General features: G+C 45.8%; 1 protein-coding gene and 1 non-coding gene across 2 annotated transcripts; both read right to left on the reverse strand.

The window, feature by feature from the left end:
• Positions 1 to 7,244: 7,244 nt before the first annotated feature.
• TNFRSF18 (TNF receptor superfamily member 18) lies at positions 7,245 to 19,092 on the reverse strand. The gene is made up of 6 exons (XM_054009334.1): positions 18,866 to 19,092; positions 15,885 to 16,028; positions 13,560 to 13,647; positions 12,966 to 13,063; positions 11,678 to 11,803; positions 7,245 to 10,300 (listed from the first exon to the last, which is right to left on the reverse strand). The coding sequence occupies exons 1-6, from the start codon at positions 19,023 to 19,025 to the stop codon at positions 10,158 to 10,160; spliced, it is 759 nt and encodes a 252-aa protein (XP_053865309.1). The 5' UTR covers positions 19,026 to 19,092; the 3' UTR covers positions 7,245 to 10,157.
• Positions 8,886 to 8,958, reverse strand: TRNAK-UUU (transfer RNA lysine (anticodon UUU)). The gene has a single exon. It is a non-coding gene; the product is annotated as a tRNA-Lys (tRNA).
• Positions 19,093 to 23,924: the final 4,832 nt, after the last annotated feature.

Genomic DNA, 23,924 nt, shown 5'->3' on the forward strand with positions numbered 1-23,924 from the left:
CTCATGCTTCCTCTGTGGGTGTTAGCAATGAGCACACACTGACCCCTGAGTCCTCCGAGCAGCCTTCTGCAGCACGCACCCCTGGTCCACTGAGGACTCCCAGAACTCTCAGATCCACTATTCCCAAAGCTGGCAAAAGTCAAATCAGGAGCCCCACTTTACTGAACCCACCACACTTAGATATGTATATATATATATAGAGAGAGAGAGAGAAAACAAGAATACGTTTATTACTAAAAACAGAGATTCAAGTGATCGTGAGTAAGAATATTGGACATAAATGATTACACAGAAAACAAAATCATACCATACTTCCTAGAGCCTAAACTTAAACCAAGGCATTCCCCTGTCTCCTGCAAGATAGCTTATCCCGAATCCTTTTCCCAGTGTTTTCAACCAGATGGATCGAGATCCCCTTTTCACAAAATCAAGCCAGATGGCAGCTTGTCTTCATGGAAGGAGCCAAGGGTGTATTTCTGCTCCCCCAAATATACCAGAACAAACCTTTGATGTTCACCTTCAAATAGGGTCCTCCCACCCCCACTGCTTACCTCTTCCTGTTAATTTCCTTCTGAAGTCTCTGCCAGCATTTCAACAGTATTTGACTCAGCATGCTAATAGATTGTATTGTATGACACACAATACCCTGTGATCCACCAGGGAGGTAAGTGTCTCCCGCCCCATGTCCGGAGAAATCGGTCTCAAGACACGCTACCTTTCACTGGCTTGCTTTTACCTACAGACCTAGCAAACATATTCTTAGTATGTATACACAATTCCTCACTTATTCTCTGTCCATACATCTCACAATGGTTAGGATGACCAGTGCAAAACAGGCTTTCAGGAGAGAACTACACTGTCCCTTTTGGTGAACCCACGGGGTCCCTGTGCCCGTGCCCTGTGCCAGTTGGCATCCACAGCATCCTTGAGTCACAGTAATCATATCGCCTTCTTTTTTGCTAGGCCAAACAAGCCAAGCTCTCATAAGATAGGCCCTCCATCCCCCTGATCATCCTAGTCGCTTTTCTCTGCACCTCTTCCAGTTTGAATTTATCTGCCATGAACATAGACCTGTCTCTTCCTTGTGTTGGTATGAATCTGTTTTATGTCCTGTCTTGCAGTTCTCTATACTTCATCCTCATTTTCCCTTAGGCTCTGGTCCCTGGCAATCTCTACCATCTCTTACTCTCTTCTGCAGGGACTGGCTTCCCTTCTTTCCTTCCTCACCACCCCATTGTCTGCCTCCTTCTCCTGCTCATACCCCAGTGCAGCAAACCTGTTACTTGGCCATCACTAGCTGTTCTTTTCCTCTGCCTTATTCTCATGGTCATGTTCTTCCATGGATCACCCTCCTCTTCTGGCATTTCACCCTCCGGGTCCTTTTTTCAGCAGGTGTCCGCAATTCTCGAGTTGTCTGTGTCACCTGCTCTCTCCTCTCCTGCATTATACCTTCAAATCCTTGTCTGAATTCCATCATCTCCAGGGGCATCTCTAAGCCTTGGATCTTCTCTGCCATGAGCTCTGTCAAGCGAATTTCATGCATAAGTAGCTTCCCGCAGATACCCACTCAAGGATGCTGTACATCCTGCAGCTTCTGTATCCGACCATCTTCTTTGTCTTCTCACCTCCTCAGGTCACTTCTAGTGCTGCCTCAGTAGCCATCGTCTTCCTTTCCTAGACCCTATTCCTAGAAAAAAACAAATGGGGGGCAACCCAAACTGTCACAGAAACGCTGATCTCCACTGTTACCTGCTACCTGTTTGCATTCAAGTTCGCTAGTGACTGGCTTTTAAACCTAACCAAGCAAGGTCAGCACCTCCCTTTCCATATTACATCCATATTTAGGAGCCTAAAGCAATGGCCTGATTTTTAAAGGTGCTAAATAAATTAATGGAGATATCCTATCTCTTAGAACTGGAAAGGACCTTGAAAGGTCATTGAGTCCAGCCCCCTGCCTTCACTAGCAGGACCAAGTACTGATTTTGCCCCAGATCCCTAAGTGGCCCCCTCAAGGAGGGAACTCACAACCCTAGGTTTAGCAGGCCAACACTCAAACCACTGAGCTATCCCTCCCTCTACAGCGCCTATTGGCTACCATGGGACAACTCACATTACTCATGGAAGAGCTGCAGGATTGGGCCCTTAATTTTTGTTTCAAGAGCTACTCATGGTGTTTCCAGAACTCAACATGAATTCTCCATCCATAAGCCACTGGTCCGGGCTATCATCTATAATGTTAACTGACCTCCCACGGTTTTGTTTCTTATCATAAACAACCAAAAGAGCATCAGGTAACTCAGGAAATGGTGTCTGTTTCTAAGAAATCTGCCTTTGGGTCATAGCTTAATCAGACTTCTGGTCTGTTAATGACATCTTGTGTATTTTCCATAAACAGTAAAATCTGCCTTGAGAGAGGCTTGAGGAATTGACAAATAACAGGTGCTAGACGGAGGTGGCTCTTCTGATAAAAAGATAAGAAGAACTGAACACAATATGCTTGAGACATTCTAGGGGTCACTCTCTTAGGGTCAAGATAGTTTCCAGGAAGGATGGTGTCTTGTTTAGAATCACAGAACTGGAAGAGATCTCGAGAGGTCATCTAGTCCAGTCCCCTGCTCTCAAGGCAGGACTAAATATTATCTAGACCATCCTTGACAGGTGTTTGTCTAACCTGCTCTTAAATATCCCCAATGATGGAGATTCCACCACCTCCCTGAGCAATTTATTCCAGTGCTTAACCACCCTGACTGTTAGGAAGTTTTTCCTAATATTCAACCTAAACCACCCTTGCTGCAATTTAAGCCCACTGCTTCTTGTCCTGTCCTCAGAGGTTAAGAACAACAATTTTTATCCTTCCTCCTTGTAACAATCTTTTATGTACTTGAAAATACTATACATATACTTTTGAATGGGTTTCATTGTATATTGGAGAGAGAGAGAGAGAGAGAATGTGTGTGTGTGTGTGTGCATGTGCGTGTGCGTGTGTGCGTGCGCACACACGTGTGCTTTTGGGATTGGGACTGAAATTTAGACCGGAACTCAGATTCAAATTTTGCAGTGACACAAACACAGATCCAAATAAAGATACAGAGCTCTCTGAACAGAAACTGTAATGTATGAAGATTTCTTTGCCTAGGGACTCTGAACGGGTAACTTTTGTTTTCTTTGAACCACGTCTCAATCATCTGTTGCTGAAATGCCCCAGGAGTTACAATCACGCACAGTTAGGGGTTTCCCCCCTGAATCAGAACCATGAGACGCCAAGAACTGAACTGATTTTTCCGTCCATACTAAGTCCTTGGCAAGCAGTTAGATAGGTAGGAAGTAGAAATGTTTCTTTAGCCAGGCATAAAGTGGATGGGCCACTTTGCAAACTTCCCCCATGGACTATAGCTGTGTTCAATGCATCAGTACTAACAGATAGCACCAGCTGCTAGTCCATCAATAGTTGAAACTGTTCTGCTAGTCCCCTGCCTATCAAACAGTTTTGCTTCTCCTTCTTGACCATGTTAGTGTTATTTAAGCACTGTTCTCCAGCTCCGATGATACTAAGTAGCTGGAAAACTGGCTTACCCGGCCGTCTGGAAATCCCCAGTTCCTACAGCAGAGGAGGAGTTGAGACGGGAGAGAGGATTAAAATAATAGATGATACTGCTGATTTGGACTGTGGGCAGAGCCGTTGGAGGGCACAGGCAGGGCCAGATTAAGGTTATGAGGGGCCTAAGGCTAATGGGCGGGAAAGGCCTAAGTATGAATGACATATTGTAAAAAAAAAACCGATGAAGTCATCAAACATTTCTCTGTATACATATTTGCATATTATTTATTTATGTAAAATTAACATGTTTATTCTACTCTCGCGACACGCAATTCTTCAAACAGATACTTCGGAGTGAGAGGTAGCACAAGGGCTGCTACGGTCTCCTTCTCTTAGGCCGCCTTCTCCTAGGTGGTGGAGTGCTCATCTGTCAGAGGATGAACACTGCAACATTCCCCATCCTGCTCACCTCGTTCCAACTTGTGCTTCTACCCTCAGCTCTTCACGGGGCACAGTGCAAAGCCAAGCCCTGTAGGTGTTTCCCCCATGCTATGGACTCTACACCAAAGGTTCTCAAACTGTGGTCTGTGGACCACCGGTGGTCCGTGAGCTCCATTCAGGTGGTCCATGGATAGTTCCCTCTAAGGTACGAGCCTGGGCTGTGGCACACAAGAGAATGAAGGACTATCCACCTAATTAGTGGAGCCACGCAGGCGTGGCTCCACTAATTAGGTGCCTGGACCCTGCAGAAGACGCACATGTAAGGTGAGGTGGTGGCCTTGGGGGGGATTAAGGGGTAGGTGGGAGGGGGCAGTGGGGTGAGAAGAGGGGGTGGGGGGAATTTGGGACATGCAGGGCTGCGGCGGCCAAAGAGGTGACTTTCCCCAGCTCCAGGGCTGCGGCTCTGGGGAGAAACAGCCCTCCTTCCCAGCCTCAGCTCTGTGGCTGCTGTGGCAGGGGAGTGACCCCTCCTCCTTCTCACATCCATCGCATTAGAAAGGTAAGACGACTGATATTAAAATATGAGTTGTGTGCTTTTATTTGTAGAACACCTTTTTTTAATTATTTTTTTTTTATATATAGTGCTTTTATCCAAAATGCTTTACAATAGCTAGCTAACAGTACAAACAATGTTTGGAAAGATAATTAAGTGGTCCACCGAGACCCTCAGCAATTTTCAAGTGGTCCATGAAAAAAAAAGTTTGAGAACCACCGCTCTCCACCACACACCCTATCTCACTCTGAGAGGCAGCCAGCTTTTATTATGTAAAAGAAAACCACTCAGGAGTAAAATCCAGTGAAGTAGAGGAAATAGCAGTGGGAAAATGACACTGGGTGGCATTGTATTTTAGGCGGTCTTGCTCTGAAAGCTGCCTCCCAGTGTTGCACTGGCTGAGGACAATGAATTACTGTTTTCATATTGAACCCAAATATTATTTGTGGGATGATACCCAATTTGTGTAGTTAATCTCCAGTGATTCACCACATCAGGCCACTCGGTCACCAAGCTCTTCCACAATTAGAATCATAGAATAGAATCATAGGACTGGAAGGGACCTCGAGAGGTCATCTAGTCCGGTCCCCTGTACTTATGGCAGGACTAAGTATTGTCTATTCTAGAATGTGTGATCAGCAGCTCTGACATGAGGCTTTTTAAGCATGAGTTCTGTGTGCACAAGCCCCCTATGGTTTGCATTTGTTTGTTTTAAGCTTTCTGTAAGAAAAAGGTAACAGCTAGAAGTGACACAGATCTTTAGATGGTTGCCCAGTCATAATATTTAGCACTTCTGTACCAAGTTAGCTCCTCAGAATCACTGTACAAACATTAAACAAACTTAATCTAAAGCCTTTCAGCTTTTAAATGACTAGGAGTTGGCAAAACAGAGCTATTCCCTGTTGTGTTCTCTGCCCCGCTGAACAAAAAGACTTCATTGAAAATCAGCATCTTAAAAGAACCATTCAAGAACCAAGGATCTTTCAAAAGAACAGTCCAACCAAGACTGCTGTAGTGACACCCTTGTTACATCAGGTCTATTTTTCGTTTCAGGCTGGTGTAGAATGAAGGGAGAGCTTCCTGTTTCGTTTGCCTGTGTAAACCAAGCAGACCTTGCTTAATCTTTTCCCCTTAAAGTGCTCAGAGGTTAAGGGAGGAAAGTGAATGAGATTCTGCCTATCCCAGGTGTGAAAAAACAGAAGGGACCAAAATCTAGTCTTGTGCAAAAATCTGTTCTCCCTGAAGTCAATAAGGCTACCAGGTGTAATTGTCAACAGGAATTGGCCTGTGTTCTCATTCCCGTCTCGAATCACATTCCAGGCTTTCCCAAGTGGAAAATGTTGGGTAAGAAGTTAGTTTGAGTTGGGGAAGAAAAATGAGGACTAACTTCAGGTTTATTTAGCTTTAAATTTTTGGAATGAAACTCAAAAGAAATCCAATGCGAGGTATTTTTATGATGGATTGAACGGCTAGAGAACCAGCAAATGGACAGAACCTGCCTTTAGCCTATTCAGCCAGTCTTTCTATCATAGCCTCCTAAGAAGTGGATTTAGAATCCTTGCGGGAGAGGGGAGGGAGAAACCTACAACATTGTATGTTGAGCTTCCTCCAGTGCTTTTGCAACCTCTTAAAAGTACAGAGATGCGTTGGCCTGTGGAACTGGGCTGAGCATAAGGGAAGAACTTGGTGACCTGTGCATCCCAGTACAGAAAAACACACCAAAGAAAAAAAATTGGATTTCTTTGATTTTTAGTACAGTTCAATACAGTATTGAACCCAGTGCATCATAAAACTGAAGCCCCTCGACGGAAGGTTCTGTAAAAGTTAAAGGACTGGGATCCAGAATGGGATGGTTTGGTTTGGTTTTCCTACAAATGGGTGGGAATTCGTTTCTTATAGCTGGGAGGGGCAGCAGTTCTGGCTGGAGCTGGATAGAGCGTGGGCAGGTTCTGTGCAAGCTTCCCACCCTACCGCTGTGGTACTGCCACTTCCTCCCGCCACTCACCAGTTGTCCAGAAGCAGGACTCAGCACACACGGAAGATGATGGTGACGAGCACTAGGACCCAGCGTCCCGGAGCTGCCAGCCAGCTTCAGCAGAGGAGAGGGACAGAGGGAGCTTCTTCCCCCCCCACCCCGACAGCTAAGCAGAGCTCTGGAGAAATTAGGGGGGGGGGGGGCAATGCCTCTCAAACTACACCCACGGCTAGCACGGGTTCCCGTGGTAACTGGATTTTTAGCATCCGGTCACCAGTGTTAACCAGATCCCCGGCAACGTGTTCCTGCAGCGCGGGGGGACGCAGCAGGCTGCTGGCTGAACTCCTGCCAAGCCAGGGGGGCTGCTTTGCCTTTCCTGCTGGCAGGAGCGCTCCAGCAGGGCTGCGTGAACAAGCTCCCCCCCCCCCCCCAGCCGCGCCCCCTGCCCGACCAGTAGGGCCTAAAAATAGGAGGGCCTAAAGCGACAGCCTTATTAGCCTAATGGTTAATCCGGCCCTGGGCACAGGAGTGGAATAGCAGGGGTGTGCAAGGGTAAGAGCCAGGTGTCTATGGAAGAGCTGAGTGGAGAAAACTGCCTCAGTCCAGTCAAAGGCAGGGAGATAAATCCGCCAGAAGAAGAGAATTGAAAAACAAACAGAAAACAGCCACCCGACCCCCCCCCAATTGTTCTGAATGTCGGCTCAATTCGGATCAGCTCCATTGATATACGAGTCAGATCTAATGTTTATTTTGCCTTTACAAAAGGTCACAAGAAGATTTTTTTTTAAAACATACATCGTAAACAAAATGGCTGTCTAAAGCAATGCACAGAATGACAGCTTCCAAACACTCACGCCTGGGGCGGCAGCAACAGCCTTTGCTTAGCTGGCAAGTTGGAACAAGGAGGACATTCACTTTAACAGTAGCAAGGGAACCCCTGGGATAGCGCAAAGCAGCATCAGTGCACCAGAACATAAACGCTCTGACAAAGCCAAAGCCATCCTTTGGGGTCCGTTCCCTCTGGGTCCTCCCGTTCACCCCGGCGGTGGATCTGTACATTCCACACTGGAGCAGAACAAACCCCGTTCTCTTCCTCATTTTTATCATTTGGCTGATGTGATTTAGCCGCACCCGTGAGAGTCATGGTAAATGTTGGAGAATTAATGGAGAACTGGTCAAATTTCACAAGGTGGTGGGTGGAGGACGCAGGAGCAAATATTGCTTTTCCCGAGTAAGAATTATACTTTGAAATCTTTGGTTGAAAGGCATTAGAGAAGCATCAAAGGCTTTACAAACACCCGTTATGTGACACAATGCCTCTACTACAGATAGGGAAACTGAGACACAAACAGGTCAAGTGACTTGCCCAAGGCCAGATACCAAGACAGTGGCAACATTAGGAGTCCAGACTTCTCACCCTGTGCTATAACTCACAATCTTTCCCACCTGATCTCACCCTTACAGTTACTGCACCAAAATCAGAACATTCGGTAATACACACAAAAGAAGCAAGCAAAACAATGTCAGAACAATAAATCCCCACAGAACCCTGCTCTGGCAGTACGAGGGTGACACCCTGAAATTACGGGAACATGTCAGTGTGAGGAATCCAACAGTCAGCCCACATGATTATAGAATGTGCGATCAGGAATTGTAGAGACATACCGAATTGCTTTCAAAATACTTCCGAGCTGATGAGATTTTTTTGTTGAGCAGGCCTTATCAATGGGACTGCATTACATTCTTTTTACATGTCTGTACAGCTAAGGATAACATAGTTTATTATCATTTAATAGAAAATTGCAATTTCTATTCACCATGCATTAATATTTCCAGTGCTTGCCTTAACTTATAGGCGTCACTTCATTATCTCGCCAGAAATCAGAGGAGGAAATTGACGTCCTGGTTTGAGGTAGGTGGTATTTGCATGTTTTTTATATGAACTCTGACTCAAAACCTCATCCTGGCTCAGGGAGCTTTTAGTCATCAAGAGATTTCTCTCCAAAGTTATCGGTCTTTCCTGGAACGGGGGGGAGGACAGAGCTGGGAAACTACATAGCAGTCAGATGGCGTCAAAGAAAGACACTGAGTCTTAGCCAAAAGGCCACATCCTTTGATGCAAAGTAGCTCCGTTGAAGGAGATTGACCCCAAAGATGAATCAGAATACCAGAGTTGGAAGGGACCTCAGGAGATCATCTAGTCGAACCCCCTGCTCAAAACAGGGCCAATCCCCAAATGGCCCCCCTCAAGGATTGATCTCACAACCCTGGGTTTAACAGACCAATGCTTAAACCACTGAGCTATCCCTCCCCCTAACATGAAGGAGGATGTGCCTTTTGAAGTTCTTGGGAGATCCCACAGGAGAATGGACTCTCTGTGCCTGACCAGGGACTTGAACCCTGGACCCTCAGATTAAAAGTCTGATGCTCTACCAACTGAGCTAGCCAGGCCAATTTGAGGAGTTAGCCTTTTAAATTAAGGCAGAAGGGATTCATTCTACCAGTGGTGGTACATCAGCATAGTCCTACTGAAGTTGCGGGTCACGTCCATTGCACTTCGCCAATTTATACCAGCTGAGGAGCTAGAATGTGGGGGCACGATTTTCCCTCGGCCCTGCCCAAAAATGTGAGTCGTAGCCTTTGTTTTGTTTAGAAGCTGGGTGGGGATTATTTACAAAGCAGACTCTTTATGGTTTGTAAATAGGCCTCAGGTTGGGTTGCTGATTGTTTGTATTTTTAATTGACTATTCCTCAAACAAAAATGGCTCCCGGGGCAAAAATTCTCCATGTAAATGTTCTCTGAGGTGTCGTGAAACCCAAAACACCCCCATGTTCTCCTATTGCTAAGCCAAGGCTCTTGATCTGCTGCAAGAATCTCTGCAAACCCACACAAGGGCCATTGATTGTCTCCAGAGCAGGGCTCATAGACGCGTTAAGTGACGTAGCCTCAGACTGGAAACTATATAGGGACAAGAGCTGTGCACTGAGATTTGCACCATCAGCAAAAGCGTCAAGGAAATCCTGTTTCCACCTGAGAGCAAAACTATTTCACAGATTCAGAGAGCGCTCCCCTTTTTCACCTACAAACGGAAGGCAATGGGGGGCAAGTAGAATGCAATATGGTTGACTGCAGACTTGCATATTGTATATGGTCCTTTAGCCACACTTTCCCCCACACACACACACTCTCTTCATATATGCCCAGCAGACACATGTGCCACCTTGGCAAAACAACTGATGAAAACTACAGTTGAGTTCCCCATGGACATACTCACATGGCCAGGAGAGAGGCAACAGTAGGGCCTCATGGAGAGACCCTGACACTCCACGGAAATGCCACGCCGTAAGGGAGGTACCTCAGGGTCAGGAGCATGTGATGCTCAGGGGAAAATCAGATCTGGTTATTCTAGTCCCAGACTGAGTTCAGAAGGGCTGGACTCAGAAAAGGAGGAACATGCAGCTAGGATTCTGGCTGCACTAAATGTCAGCTTGAGTTAGTCGTTCCTCAATTTCTAACACAAACCCTGTTACAAAAGCCCACTTCTTGCTGCTATGTTTAAAATTGCACCTTTGCCCCTCCTCCACTCTACGTTTGAAAAGACAAGCCCAGCCCTGCTCCTCTGGCAGCGGCTTGCACTCCATCTGCAACTTCAGTGTGACCCCACAAAAGGGCAATAAGAGAGTTTTCCTTCAGCGGTTTTGCCTCCATGTTCTTCCTCTGGGAACTGGCAGCTGTAAGTATCTTCGACCAGGCGGCACACAGGCGGCAGCAGAGAGCTGGGATGGTCAGGCTCTGTAGGGAGCACACCAAGGGAACGAGCAGATGTTAGATTTGCGGTTGTAAGGAACAATGCTGTGCCCTGGGGAAGCAGCGTTTCACGAGTGTCTGACAGGTGCACCATATACGGCGATGAATGAGCCCACTCTTGCTGTCTACCCGGAGATGTTAGGGTATCGTATCGCCTCAGAACTTGGAATGAGTCCAGGTGAGGCCCACAAATATCTCAAGTGCTGCAACCCACGTGGAAAACATATACTGTGCACTATACACCTCAACACAATGGCTAGTACCTCCTGTTTTGGAGTGTCTGCCAGAAAGTAGGATGCTTAGGGGGGGACCTCCATGATAGACCCTCAGCCAGGGATTGCCTCAGTTCTGCCTTCAAGTGGATGGATCATGAGCCTGAAAGGACATGACTGGATCTTTGTCCATAACCCTGGGACAGATTCTCATTGACGCTAAGAGTGCGTCTACACTGCAGCGAGTCTCAGAGCCTGGGCGAAAAAGAGCAGTGTGTACGTTCGGGCTCTGACTCGCTGCCCCAACCCCGGGTTTTGGAGCCCAGCGTCCAGCCCAAGCCCGAACTCCACACTGCTATGGTTAGCCCCGCGGCGTGAGTCCCACGAGCCCGAGTCAGTGGACCTGGGCTCTGAGACTCGCTGCCAAGGGGCTTTTTTTGCAGCGTAGACATACCTTAAGGCCCCTTTGCACTGCTACAGCAAGTGCCTTAGTGCAAACGAAAATCTGACCCTCGGTGTTAGGAGGGGCCTGTTATAGATTAAGCCCAACTACGGCTCAAGATTCTGAACTACATTATACTTTTAGAAGAGCGGGCAGTATAATCTTTGCTTGTCCATTCCTCGCACACTCGCACCCCCTGCAGGCCACAAATACTTGTGCACGCAGCATAGACACACAAAACCAGCCCTCCCCGGCTGGTTGCTGCTGTGTAAGCAAATTGGGAAACGGTGCCTATACATTCAGAGTGTCTGCTTCGTGATACACATCACATCTGCAGCTACATGGTCCCCATGCAGCTCTCTGTCCTAGCAACGAAGACTCGACAGCACGAGCTAGCAATGTGAGTACATATCCACTGTCCCAAGTGGGTTTGCACAGTTCGTGCTGAATCCTGGACTGCCACCTCTCGACTGCTCTTTTAAGCCTTGCTAGCTAGATTAAGGATAGCGTGAGTGTGCCGACCTAAGCTGCAATCACACCTCTGATTGCAGCTTAGACAAACCCTAAGTGGCTTACCCAAGGTCACATAAGAAGTCAATGGTGGAGCAGGGAACTGACCCAAGTCTACCAAGTCCGCAGGGCCTTAACCACTGACCCATGCCTTCCTCCCTTCAGTTACCATGGAATAGTCCATACAGATGCACTGACCTTCAACAATGTGCACTTTCTCTTTCTTCAGTGTCCATAAGCAAAGGTGCAGGAAGAAAGTCATCAGGATGAGAATGAATACGCCCATTGCAGTCAATATTGCCAGGATGGTGGTATACTTCGAATCTGATGAGGAGGGGGGATGAAATGAAATACATGACCATAGATAACCTGACCACAGCCCAGCCCTATGCTACAGTGAAGCCAATGCTTCCAAGGAAATGAGGGAGAAGTGCGTTAATCCATGCCTGAGTCAGACGGGGAACTGTGAAACTAGGAAAGGGAAAACCATAGTCCAGGTTATTAATCACAAAGGTCAGAACTGGCCTGGGAACATGTGTGCAGGAGATCATTGTTTGTGGATAGCATGCACGATGTCTGCATTGCTTAAACAGGGATAGCATGCACAATGTCTGCATTGCTTAAACAGGGATAGCATGCACGATGTCTGCATTGCTTAAACAGGGATAGCATGCACGATCTCTGCATTGCTTAAACACGAGAATCCACCTCTCTCTGTGTTGTAATGAGGACCTAGTATGTCTACGGCACTATCTTTTCATCCATTTACCTTTGACTTCAATGGAGTGTCACATGGTGCAAGTCAAACCCAGCCCAGGGTTTCCCTGAAGCAACATAAAACGCAATGGACCAAATGTTTACCCTTACTGCAGCTCCAGTGACCTGGCCCAGTAGAAATAAAGATATCTGCCTACAAAGGGCCTGAGGCTGCTGAATTCCCTCAACTCCAATGATCTCTGAGCCCCATCAGAGATGCTTGGTACCTGTCAGGATGGAGCCCAATATTTTTTTCCATCAGTAACTTGAGTTTCCAGGTTCTGCTGCTAATTGACACCTGAGTGAGTGGCACATGGTGAGTGACACCAACTGGCACATGGTGGGGGAGTCAGAGACAGAAGGAAATTTGAATGTGGGTGATTAACGGCTAAATTGTGTCTCTTGAGAGAGCCCTGGTAAAGAGCAGCAGATGCCGGATGGAAAACTCTGATAATCTGTTTGCTAAGGAACAGTTCTATTACCACCCCTACATTTCTCCTCCTGACCCTTTAATGGGTTTTATTAGTAGTAGTAATGTTTCATGATGTTCAAATCTGCGCTTCTCAGCAATTCATGCTGCTTCATAAATACCGCAGGGAACTCAAGGGTTATTTCTTCCATGCCAAGCAACCATGATGGCACAAACCCAGGAGTGTGCCTTTGCCTGGAATCTGAAATGCCTTGAGGAAAGGAAGAGTCTGAAGTAAATGATCTGCCATCCAGGACGTACCTTGCTGCTGAACTGGGGTCAGATCTCCAAAAATGCCACATTCCACATTATTGGTACGATTTCCTGGCCTGATTGTTCGTAATCCAGAACTCTCACAGCTAAGAAAAAGGGAAAGCATCGTTAAGAACATCTCTTTCTGTTTTTGTCCCCCGCTTCCTCCTTCTCTCCCACGCCGCCTGTCTCTCTTTCCTCTATTTTTTATTCGTTTAGAGCACAGCTGGCCAAATTATGGCTGCCCCTGTTGGATACACTGGACCAGTTCTGCTGAGAAGCTGGTTAAGATTCAGTCCCACCCAGACCCAGTTTCACACTGTATCCACACTTGTGTCAATTTGTGGCTTTGACCTGAAAGTAGGTGGAAAACGTGGGGTTTTTTTGGTTTCACCAAGTTTCACTTTAAGATTTGTTGGGTACGAAACCAAAGAAAAGATTCATGTGATATCCTGCCAAGCAAAAACACCTGTAATAGTAACCCAGCAGACTTTTGGATAATTAATTGCTGTGGCTTTAATTTTTTACAAAAATTTAAAATTAGCCACTTGAGGTGTGTATCATGAACATTGCCAAAGAAGAGGTCTATCCATAAATACGTACTTAGTCCAAGGCCTACAACAGCTGTTCAGAGTGTCAGAATAGGTTCCAGTTTTACAGGGTTCACAGGTGAATTTGAAGTGATCGGTGCCTAGGAGAGAAAAGAAAGGGGATTACTTCTGGGCAGCAGCATTGCTCCATAGGAAGACAAGTATGGTCCATTTTCAAGTATTTGAGAGTAAACATGGAGAATGGAGAGAAGAGCTAATAACTGATGACATCAAGAAAGGGAGGGGTTTAATGTCTATTTTGTTTCAGTCTTCACTAAAAAGGTTAATGGAGATCAGATACTCAACACAATTAATATTAACAACAAAGGGGAAGGAATGCAAGTCAAAATAGGGAAAGAACCAGTAAAATATTTACATAAGTTAGATGTATTCAAGTTGGCAGGACCTGATGAAAATTTGTCCTAGGTTATTTAAAGAACTAACTGAAGCAATCTCAGAACCATTAGCCATTATCTTTGAGAACTCCTGGAGGACAGGTGAAGTCCCAGAAGACTGGAAAAGGGCAAAGACAGTGCCTGCCTTTAGAAAGGGGAACAAAGAGGACCTGGGAAATTATAGACTGGTCATCCTAACTTCAATACCTGGAAAGACACTGGAAGAAATCAATAAACAATCAATCTGCAGATACCTGGAGGATAGTATGGTTAGAAGAAATGGCCAGCATAGATTTGTCAAGAACAAATCATGCCAAATCAATTTAATTTTCTTTTTTGACAGGGTTACTGGGCTAGTGGACAGGTGGGAAGCAATAGACATGATATATCTTGATTTTAGTAAGACTTTTGGCACAGTCCCACATAACATTCTCATAAGCAAACTTGGGAAATGTGGTCTAGAGGAAATTACTATAAGGTGGGTGCACAATTGGTTGAAAGACCGTACTCAAAGAGTAGTTATCACTGCTAAATTGGAAGGGCATCCTACAGACATCAATCCTAGGTCCAGTACTATTCAATATTTTCATTAATGGCTCAGATAATGGAGTGGATAGTATGCTTATAAAATATGCAGATGACACCAAACTAAGAGAGGTTGCAAGTACTTTGGAGGACAGGATTAGAATTCAAAATGACCGTGACAAATTGGAGAATTGAGCTGAAATCAACAAGATGAAATTCAATAAAGACAAGGGCAAAGTACTTCACTTAGGAAGGAAAAATCAAATGCACAACTACAAAATGGGGAATAACTGGCTAGGTTTTAGCTCTGCTGAAAAGGATCTGGGGATTATAGGGGTCACAAACTGAATATGAGTCAACAACGTGATGCAACTGTGAAAAAGGCCAATGTTCTGGGGTGTATTAAGAGGAGTGTCGTATGTAAGACACAGGAGGTAATTGTCCATGTTAGGAAAGATGTGGACAAATTGGAAAAAGTCCAGAGGAGGGCAACAGACATGAGAAAAGGTCAACCCGCCCTGTGAGATAGGGAAGTATCATTCTCTCTTTTTTATCCATAAAAAAATAAGGCAGTGAGAGATTAAATGTTTTTCCTGCCAAGGTCTCCCAAGAAGCCTGCGTGTTGCTGAGCTGGGATTTGAGTCCACATCTTCTAGGTCTCAGGCGAGTGCCTCAACCACAACACCTATCTCCCCATTGTTAAACTATGATTCACTGGTAAATTAAAACCTGCTCTTCCAACTTCTTGTACTCTATTCTGGTTTTTTTAGTTCCCTTTTCATTTCCCTTCTTTGAATATTCGCTGTTATGCCCCAGAGTGGTGCAAAATATTAGCAATTAGATTTGAAACCTGATACTTCATGAAATTGGACCAATTTAATGACCCCTCCCCCCCTCCAACCCTATGCATTTGGTTGGTTTACACTTAGAAAGAGGACTCTTTTGGAGTGAAACTTGGCCTAATTTTCACTCTGTCCATCCATCATTTTTATATTACGCTCCTCAATGTAATTTCTGAATACACAAAGATGATCTTATTATAGAGTAAAATACTAGAGAAGAGTTTTTGCAGTGAAATGTGAAGAATTTTGACATTTTGCCTGTTTGGCTGCAAAAAACCACATCTTTTGAGGTAAAATTTTTACAACTCCCCTCCCGCCCCACCACCACCATCATTTTAGAGCTGCAAAATAGCCCAGAAAGAGCTAGCAAATGTTTGTTTTTTCAGGATCTGAACTGTTTTCTTCATGGACTTCAGCCACTTCAAAGCTGATGTGTGGCTTGCTGGGCCGTCTCCTCCTTACCACCAGAAGGCTTCCAGAATGCACCCATGTAGAGAATGTATGTACAATGTCTGCTGACCCTCCCCACCTTTATGGAGCTCAACTTGGCAGACTCATTTGCGTTCCTATAGTTACCTGATTTGTTCAGCTCCGTCCCCGCCTCGCACTGAGGGAGTGGACTGCAGGTCGTACATGGAAGATTACTACACTGGTACCCAGGACTACACTTACAGGTCGGTTTCAGGATGTCAGGGCATGGATCCGAAAGGCCGCGTGTCACTAGGAAAGCAAAGAGTTAGACTTGGTATAACAGAGACCAGAAACAGACTCTTGTTATTTAACCATGGGCATTACTGGGTGATGCTAGAGAACCTCCTTCTAGGCAGGAGGGTACCTCTGGGAAGGATATATAGACATGGGGACACACACGCTCTCAGTTATGCGGGTGGAAATCCGGAAGGGCTCTGTTTCAGTCAGTAGGGTGGCACTGAAGTAAAATGTGGAGAATCTGACCCACTGTGTCTTTCCAGCACATTGGGATTCCTAGAGCCAAGTATGTTGTCAGGGTGGGTGAACCCTGGGGCCAAAGATAGCGCCCAGAAGTCCGTGGCTGTCCCAACCGTTAATGGGAAAATGCAGCCAGCGAGTCCCAGCATGCAATGTTTCATATTAAAAATGCGGGCAGTTGCACCCCACTGGTACTTAATGGAAATTTCAGGCCTTGGTACTTTGAGGTGATGGGTGCTGAGTGACCAAAGGGAGCACCGCATAGGAACGGGCTCTGCATTCAGCCCTCGGGCTTCCTGTCTGTTGGCAATACCCTGTGTAGTCGGGCAAAGCCCCTGTGTCAAAGGGCTGCCCACAGGATTCCAGACCACCAGTACCACGGTTCTCATTCCCTGCCCCTCCCTGGCATTCAGACATTTACTTCCAAAATAAATTGGCACAGAGTCAAAACCAGAGAACCGACTCCCTCCCACTTCCAAACCAGGAGCAGCTCAGCTCCAAACCCAAATCTGAACTCTGCAACTCGCGCCCATCTCTAATTTCTGACACCCTTTAAAACAAAACAGAACAGCAAAGCGAATGGTGAGAGACTCCGGAGGTCATGAAAATTAAGGACTGATCACATTCACCAGGGCCAGGGCTTGTGACACCAGGCCCAAGGGGGCTATTTAGAGGAAAGAGAATTGCATGTTTTCCTAGCAGTTGGGTAACATTGAGGGCGAAACAGGGAAAGTACAGATTAGTGCAACAGGACATCAACCAAAAAGGTATGTGGCTGTGGTCAGGCAACAGCGATTTCCTGAGCTGATGCTGGGGAATTCACCTGATACTCCCCAATTCACCTGTCACTCATTGGCCCCTTTTATTGTTTCCATTCTTGGATGGTTTGGAGCAAAACTAATGGAATGACTTTGGCATGTAAAGAAAGTGAGCTGCAGAAACAAGGAGATATTAGAATTCTTTGCTCCGTGCATAAAAAGCCTGTGAATTACAGGCTAATAATGAACCACTCCTGATCACCCTCAATTTGCAGCCAACTCGAGTCACTCAGCACCTTATAGGATAAAGGCCCTGGGGTTTGCTGAGCTGCCATTGGCTGGCATGAGATTACCTACCTTTTTCTTCTGGTGAATTTTAATTTTGGTGAACGAGGCTGAGTTGGCAGACTGCCCTGGGGACCTGAAACCCTCCATGCACAGAACGGGAGCAGCCTGGACAGCAAAGCAATCTCCCCACACGCTGCCCCACTTGTGTGTCTCAGCGCTGCCCCGGGGCTGAAGGGGAATTCAGTCCCCATGGCCCATTCATCCTATGGCCTCTCTGCTGAGACAGCCAGCTCAAAGGTGTGACTGGCTGAGGTAGATGTGCGAGACGGGGAAAGTGGGATGAGACCCACTCACTCACTTAAGTCTAGGGTGGGAGGGGACAGGGGACTTCACTGTGTGCAAGCATCACACTGACGTCATCTTCACATAATGCAACAAAACCCTTGTCTAGGCAGCAAAACTGCCTGCGAGAAAAATGGAACACCACAGCTGATAATGTTGCCATTTCTGTATGAGAACAGCATTTGCTGTTACATCATCCAGGGTAAAATTTACAATGGCTTCCAATCCTCTTGCTTCCAAGCATCAGCTGATCAGCAGTTGCGGGGTCAGGAAGGTACATCCCTACTAGCTGTATATTGCACAATTAACTGTTTGCTCTGAAGCATCCAACATTGGCCACTGTCATAGACATGATAACGGACCAGAAGAACCTTAGATCTATGCTGGTGTGGCAGTTTATAGATATTAAAGGTAGAAGGGACCATTATGATCATCTGGTCTGACCTTCTGCATAAGACAGGCCATGGAACCTCACCCAGTAATTTCAGCATCAAGCCCATAACTTCTGAGTGAGCTACAGCATATCATTTAGAAAGACATCCCATCTTGACTTCAAGACTGCAAGTGATGGAGATTCCACCACGTCCCAGTTGCATTTTTCCATGAACATCCTAAGACCTGCCCACAATTTGGAATGACCCTGAGCCTCTGGGCCTGGGTCCCTATTACCTTGCACCTTTGGTTGTCATTTAGGCCTGTGCAAAGCATTATGATTTAGTGGCATTTGATACCCATTTTGCAAGGCTGGGGGAGAATCCAGCTCTCCTCCTTTTGGTCCCACACATTAGAGCATTTCTAGCCCAAATGCAGAGGATATGACTACCCTGCTGGCTGAGAGAGCTGGCAGCGAATCCTAAGGAGAGCTGGGCGTGGCCCAACATGCTAGAAACAAACCACCCCTCAGCTTCGGGATGGTTCAGCATCCAAAGCCAGATCCAGATTTTTCAGCCTGCTCCTTCCTATCCCTGCAAAAGAGACAACCCAAAACCAGAGAGCCCCACACTGGCAACCTTGGGTTAAAAAACAAGAACACAAATCTAGTCTGAATTTTGCAGCTTAGGCCCCTCTCTGATAACAAGAAGGGGGAAGCCCGGGCTTCTTCTTTCCTTTGCACATACTGCTGCTCCTGTCACACTGAAATTTCCCTTCCCCATGTTTATTGATTCTATGGTCAACATGCAACGTGGACAAGACAGAAGGAACCTTCCCTCACCCCCTTACCTGAGTTGCACTTGAGACAGTTTGTAATACCCTCCTTGGTCACCACTTTGAATTCATCATTGGAGCACTCGGTCGCCAGCTCCACCCTCAGCCACAGGTCCATCAACAAAACCAAGCAGATCCCCTGCCTGGGGAGACGGAGTCTTCTTTGCTCGGCCATGTCTCAAGCTGCTCTCCCTGTGGGTTGCTGCAGCTCAGGTACCTCGGCTGGGCTTATTTCAGCTCTGTCTCTGCCAAGTGCCTCCTGTCTCTCCGATGCTTTCTGAACTGGTAGAGCACTTTTTGTAGCATGTGGCTACCGCCTACGTGTGGTTTTCTTCCTCTACGCACAGTTTCTGTTTCGAAGGGGAGGGGGCAGGGAGAAAATTGACATATCCTCAAGGCGTCGTTATTTGAACGCAGTGCAAAGTGGTTGGAATTGCTACTAAGGACAGGGTTAAGGGGCCACTCACAAAGGAAATCAGTGAGGATGGCACATCCTGGAAGCAGCAGGAGGAAATTTTCAAAGGGGTTTGTCTACACTTGCAGGTTAATTTGGATAAAAGAAGGGTTTGAATGTTGAGCTATTCCAGAATCCCTCCTTGCGTAGACAATCCCGGGGAGTCCCTGTTGCATTCAGCGGTTGGTGTTTTGGGGATCATCCAGACCAGTAAGAGGTTCTGTCAGCGCCTGCCTGGTAACTTTCGGTGCCTTAGTGCCGTATTGCCGTGCTGTGTATGGCTCAGAGCCTTGACCCCAGTAGCCAGCATACAAGCCTAAAGGTCTCACCCTGGCTCCAACAGCCTAGTTACTCCTTGAACGGTGATCTCAAAAGCCCCTCTGGTCCTGAGTCTCCCCAAATCCATTTCCCGGAGGTCTTCACTACCGGACACTGGGATTTTACTCCTCTGGTTTTCCCCCCCAAGGAGTGAAATCTGCTCCCCAGTTTTCCGTTCACTTTGGGACACACACACCATGCAGCACGACAGAGGCCTGTCTGGGGCAAAACTAATCCAAAGGTTTATTTTAATAGAAAAACCACCAATCCAAAGAGGAACTAGTAAGGGGAAGCAAGCACATCCAAGTTACACAGAAAAGCAATGTAAAGACACAACCTCAGGTTTTACAATTATACGTTAGATAAAAAAATGCCTCTTCTAGTGCAAATTACCTATTGCCTTTGCTCAGTTTCCCAGGGTGCCCCTTAGCCCTAAGTGGGGATCCAGTCTTCACAGACAGCCCCACACCTTTGAGACGGTCCCTCGGTTCTAGATACCCTTCACTTCAAACCCCTTTCCTTTTAACTGGGTTTGCAGATTTTTCTGAAAGAAAGAAAGAAAGAAAGAAAGAAAGAAAGAAAGAAAGAAAGAAAGAAAGAAAGAAAGAAAGAAAGAAAGAAAGAAAGACAAAGTGGGAGAAGTTCCCTCCTTTCTTAGTTTTCCAAGACTGGGATTTTCTTTTCAGTTTCAAGTTGTTTCAATGTTTTCCCAATAACTTGAGTGGTCCTTCACTTGTCTTTTTCTAGGTTGTACAGTGCGAGGTGCTCGGAGCTAGTCTTCTCTGGCTGGGGAGTTCAGGCTGACCATCTTCTTGCCTGGCTGAGCATCTCCCTTTGTGAGGTGGAGCTGCAGGTAACAGCACGAATTATGAGCACAGTTTTATCCCTACACAAATACATCAATTCACAACCACCGTCTGTCTATGCATCTCATAAGGACCATCACATTCAGAATATTACGAGCTTTACTAAAAGGCCTTACTTGACATTGTTTTACACATAATAATATTGTATTTAACCAGTTGATTCAATTGTTTACTCTCTGGGGTGCAGACCCCCTGGTCTCCCCTTGGGGTGTCTGGACCCTGACTGTCACACCAGGGTAGCAGGGAGGGGGCAGCATACCAGGACAGATGGGCCCATTGGTCTGATCTGGCCCATCATGTCTTGTGTCCCATCATTTAATTCCAATAAAGCTTGATGTCTCTCTGAACCCCAACATGGATTTCTCTTGGGGAAGGTAACCCAAACTTTGGGCTCTCTCTCCCCTGCCCATCTCCACAAGGGAATCACTCATGTGTGAATCCCTCTGTATTATCCAGAGAGAGAATTTCTAGCTGCTCAGAGTCAGACACTCTCTGTGGCAACGGAGTCCTCCGTGGGGCCCCAGGACATTTTGGGGCCAGAGTTCTCTGGGCTCAGGCTGTCACCACTGCCCCATCCCTTCCTCCAGGCAGTGGCTAATCAGTAGATCCTACGGGTCTGTGGACTAGGTTCCCTGAGCCTGTCAAGTTCTATATTCATAAAATAAAGAGGGATGGAGGATGTATTGAATCACTCGTTTGACTAATATATTTTTGGACTTCTCAGGTAGCTCTAACTTGGGAATTTATTTATTTATTGCAAAGAGAGACAGGCTACAAATCCCCAAGTTTGATAAATAAATGTAAATGCATTGAGCAAAGTTATACCAAAACATTCTCAGTATAGGAATTCCCTTCTGTTTCACAAAATCTCAATTCATTAGCATACCTGCTTCTAAGCTCACATAAAAGCGTCCAGAGACTTTCTAACCACTGCATTCCTCATCATTGCAGACCAAGCTCAACAATGCAGCTTTTCTGATTCGGTTTGTGCTTAGCGTTACAACCGTCTCCGAACTCTGGACTAGAAAAATCTTGAATTACTATCCACTTCCTTAACCACCAATGGCCAGGTCCTGAGCTGAGTAGCTCCAGTGAACTCAAGGAAGTTGAGTCCATTTACAATTGCTGAGGATCTGGCCCCAAAGTTGTAACTTTCAACACAGCAGCTGATCAGGGAAGTGTCTGTGAGATGCTCTCTCTCTCTCTCTTAAAAAGTGCTCCACTATATGCTATATGGAGTGCACCAGAGAAGCATGAAACAACTTTTTGTTTCAAAGGTGGCGGAAGTTACCAAGGGGACAGCCAATTTAGACTTGATTCTGACCAGCAGGGAGGAATTGGTTGTGAATCTGAAGGTGGAAGGCAATTTGGGGGAAAGTGATTATGAAATCTATTCAATTCTAGTTCATTCTAAGGAAAGGAGTGAGGACAGCAGAATACGGACAATGGACTTCAAAAAAGCAGACTTTAGCTAACAGACTACTGGTAGGTAAGGTCCCATGGGAAGAAAATCCAAGGGAAAAAGTTGTTCAGGAGAGCTGGCAGTTTCTCAAGGAGATAATATTAAAGGCTTAACTACAAACTATCCCATTACAAAGGGAAGACAGGAAGAATAGTAAGAGGCCAATATGGCTCCAACAGGAGCTCTTTAAGGGCCTGAATATAAAAAAGGAATAAAAAAAAAAAGTGGAAACCTGGACAAATTGCAAAAGGGAAATGCAAAAGACTAGCACAAGCATGTAGGAACAAAATCAGAAAGGCTAGGTCACAAAATGAGTTATACCTAGTAAGGGACATACAAGGCAATAAGAGGAGGTTCTTTAGGGGCAAGTAGGCACTCTACTTAGCAGGGAAGGAGAACTAATAGCTGATGGCATCAAGCAGGCTCAAGTGTTTAATGACTATTTTGCTTCAATCTTCACTAAAAAGGTTAATGGGGCCCAGATACTCAACACAATTAATATTAACAAAGGGGGAGGAACACAAGACAAAATAGGGAAAGAACAGGTTCAAGACTATTTAGATTAGTTCGACATATTTAGGTCAGCAGGGCCTGATGAAATTCATCCTAAGGTATTTAAGGAACAAGCTGATGCAATCTCAGAACCATTAGCAATTATCTTCAAGAAATCCTGGAGGATGGGTGAGGATTACATAACAAACATAGTACTTCTCTTTAAAAGGGGAACAAATTGGCCCCAGGGGATTACAGACCAGTCAGCCTAACTTTGATATCTGGAAAGATATTGGAATAAATTATTAAACAATCAATTTGTAAGCACCAGACGATAATAGGGTTATAAGGAATAGCCAGCATGGATCTGTCAAGAACAAATCATGCCAAACCAACCTAATTTCCATCTTTGACAGGGTTACTGGCCTAGTGGATCGAGGGGAAGCAATGGACATGATGGATCTTGAGTTTAGTAAAGCTTTTGACACAGTCCCACATAACGTTCTCATAAGCAAACTAGGGAAATGTGGTCTAGAAGATGAAATTACTATATGGTGGATGCACAATTGTGAGGCCTCAGCTGGAGTATAGTGTCCAATTCTCGGTGCCGTTCCTTAGGAAAGATGTGGATAAATTGGAGAGAGTCCATAGAAGAACAACAAAGATGATAAAAGGCTTAGAAAACCTGACCTTCAAGGAAAGGTTAAAAAAACTGGACATGGTTAGTCTTGAGAAAAGAATGGTGAGGGAGCAACTCAGAATGGTGATCAATTGTTCCCCATGTCCACTGAAGGTAGGACAAGGATTAAAGGGCTGCAGTAATCTGCAGCAAGGAAGATTTAGATTAGATATTAGGAAAAGCTTTCCAACCCTAAGGGTAGTTAAGCTCTGGCATCAGCTTCCAAGGGAAATTGTAGAACCCCCATCATTGGCAGTTTTTAAGAAGAGGCTTGAAAAACACCTGTCAGGGATGGTCTAGGTTTATTATGTCCTGCCTCAGCACAGGGACTGGACTTGATGACTTCTTGAAGTCCTTTCCAGCCTCTATTTCCATGATTTTATGTTCTACTCAGATGCCATGGTGATGGACATGGCATGAAAACAGATACAATGGAACAAAGTGTCTCCCTAGGATACTTACAGAGCCCCATTATCTCAGCACCTCACAGTCTTTCCTGTATTTATGCTTGCAACCCCACTGTGAGATAGGGAAGCTCTGTAGCCTCATTTTACAGATGGGGAGCTGAGGTCCAGAGAGACTAAGGAAAAGAGACTTGCTCAGAATTACACAGGAAGTCTGTGGCAGAGCAGGGAATTGAACTTGTGTTTAGCCTCAACCACTGGTCCACCCATCTTCTGCTAAGAGCATTAATCTTAGCTCTCTTTTGAAGAACCACAGCTTTGCAGCACCAGCACTGGGAAGTCATGCAGAGACCCCTAGCAGCACGCTAACCACAGGCCCACGCAGTTTCGATTCCAAAT

This window comes from Malaclemys terrapin, chromosome 19 (genome assembly GCF_027887155.1).
Source record: "Malaclemys terrapin pileata isolate rMalTer1 chromosome 19, rMalTer1.hap1, whole genome shotgun sequence".
NCBI lineage: Eukaryota > Metazoa > Chordata > Testudines > Emydidae > Malaclemys > Malaclemys terrapin.

Coding starts and splice junctions, on each gene's coding strand:
- TNFRSF18 (XM_054009334.1), bottom strand. CDS start 19,025: ATGGCCGAGCAAAGAAGACTCCGTCTCCCCAGGCAGGGGATCTGCTTG. Junction 16,029..18,865: donor CTGTCTCAAGTGCAACTCAG/GTAAGGGGGTGA, acceptor TTGCTTTCCTAG/TGACACGCGGCCTTTCGGAT. Junction 10,301..11,677: donor GAAAGTGCACATTGTTGAAG/GTCAGTGCATCT, acceptor TGCTCCCTACAG/AGCCTGACCATCCCAGCTCT.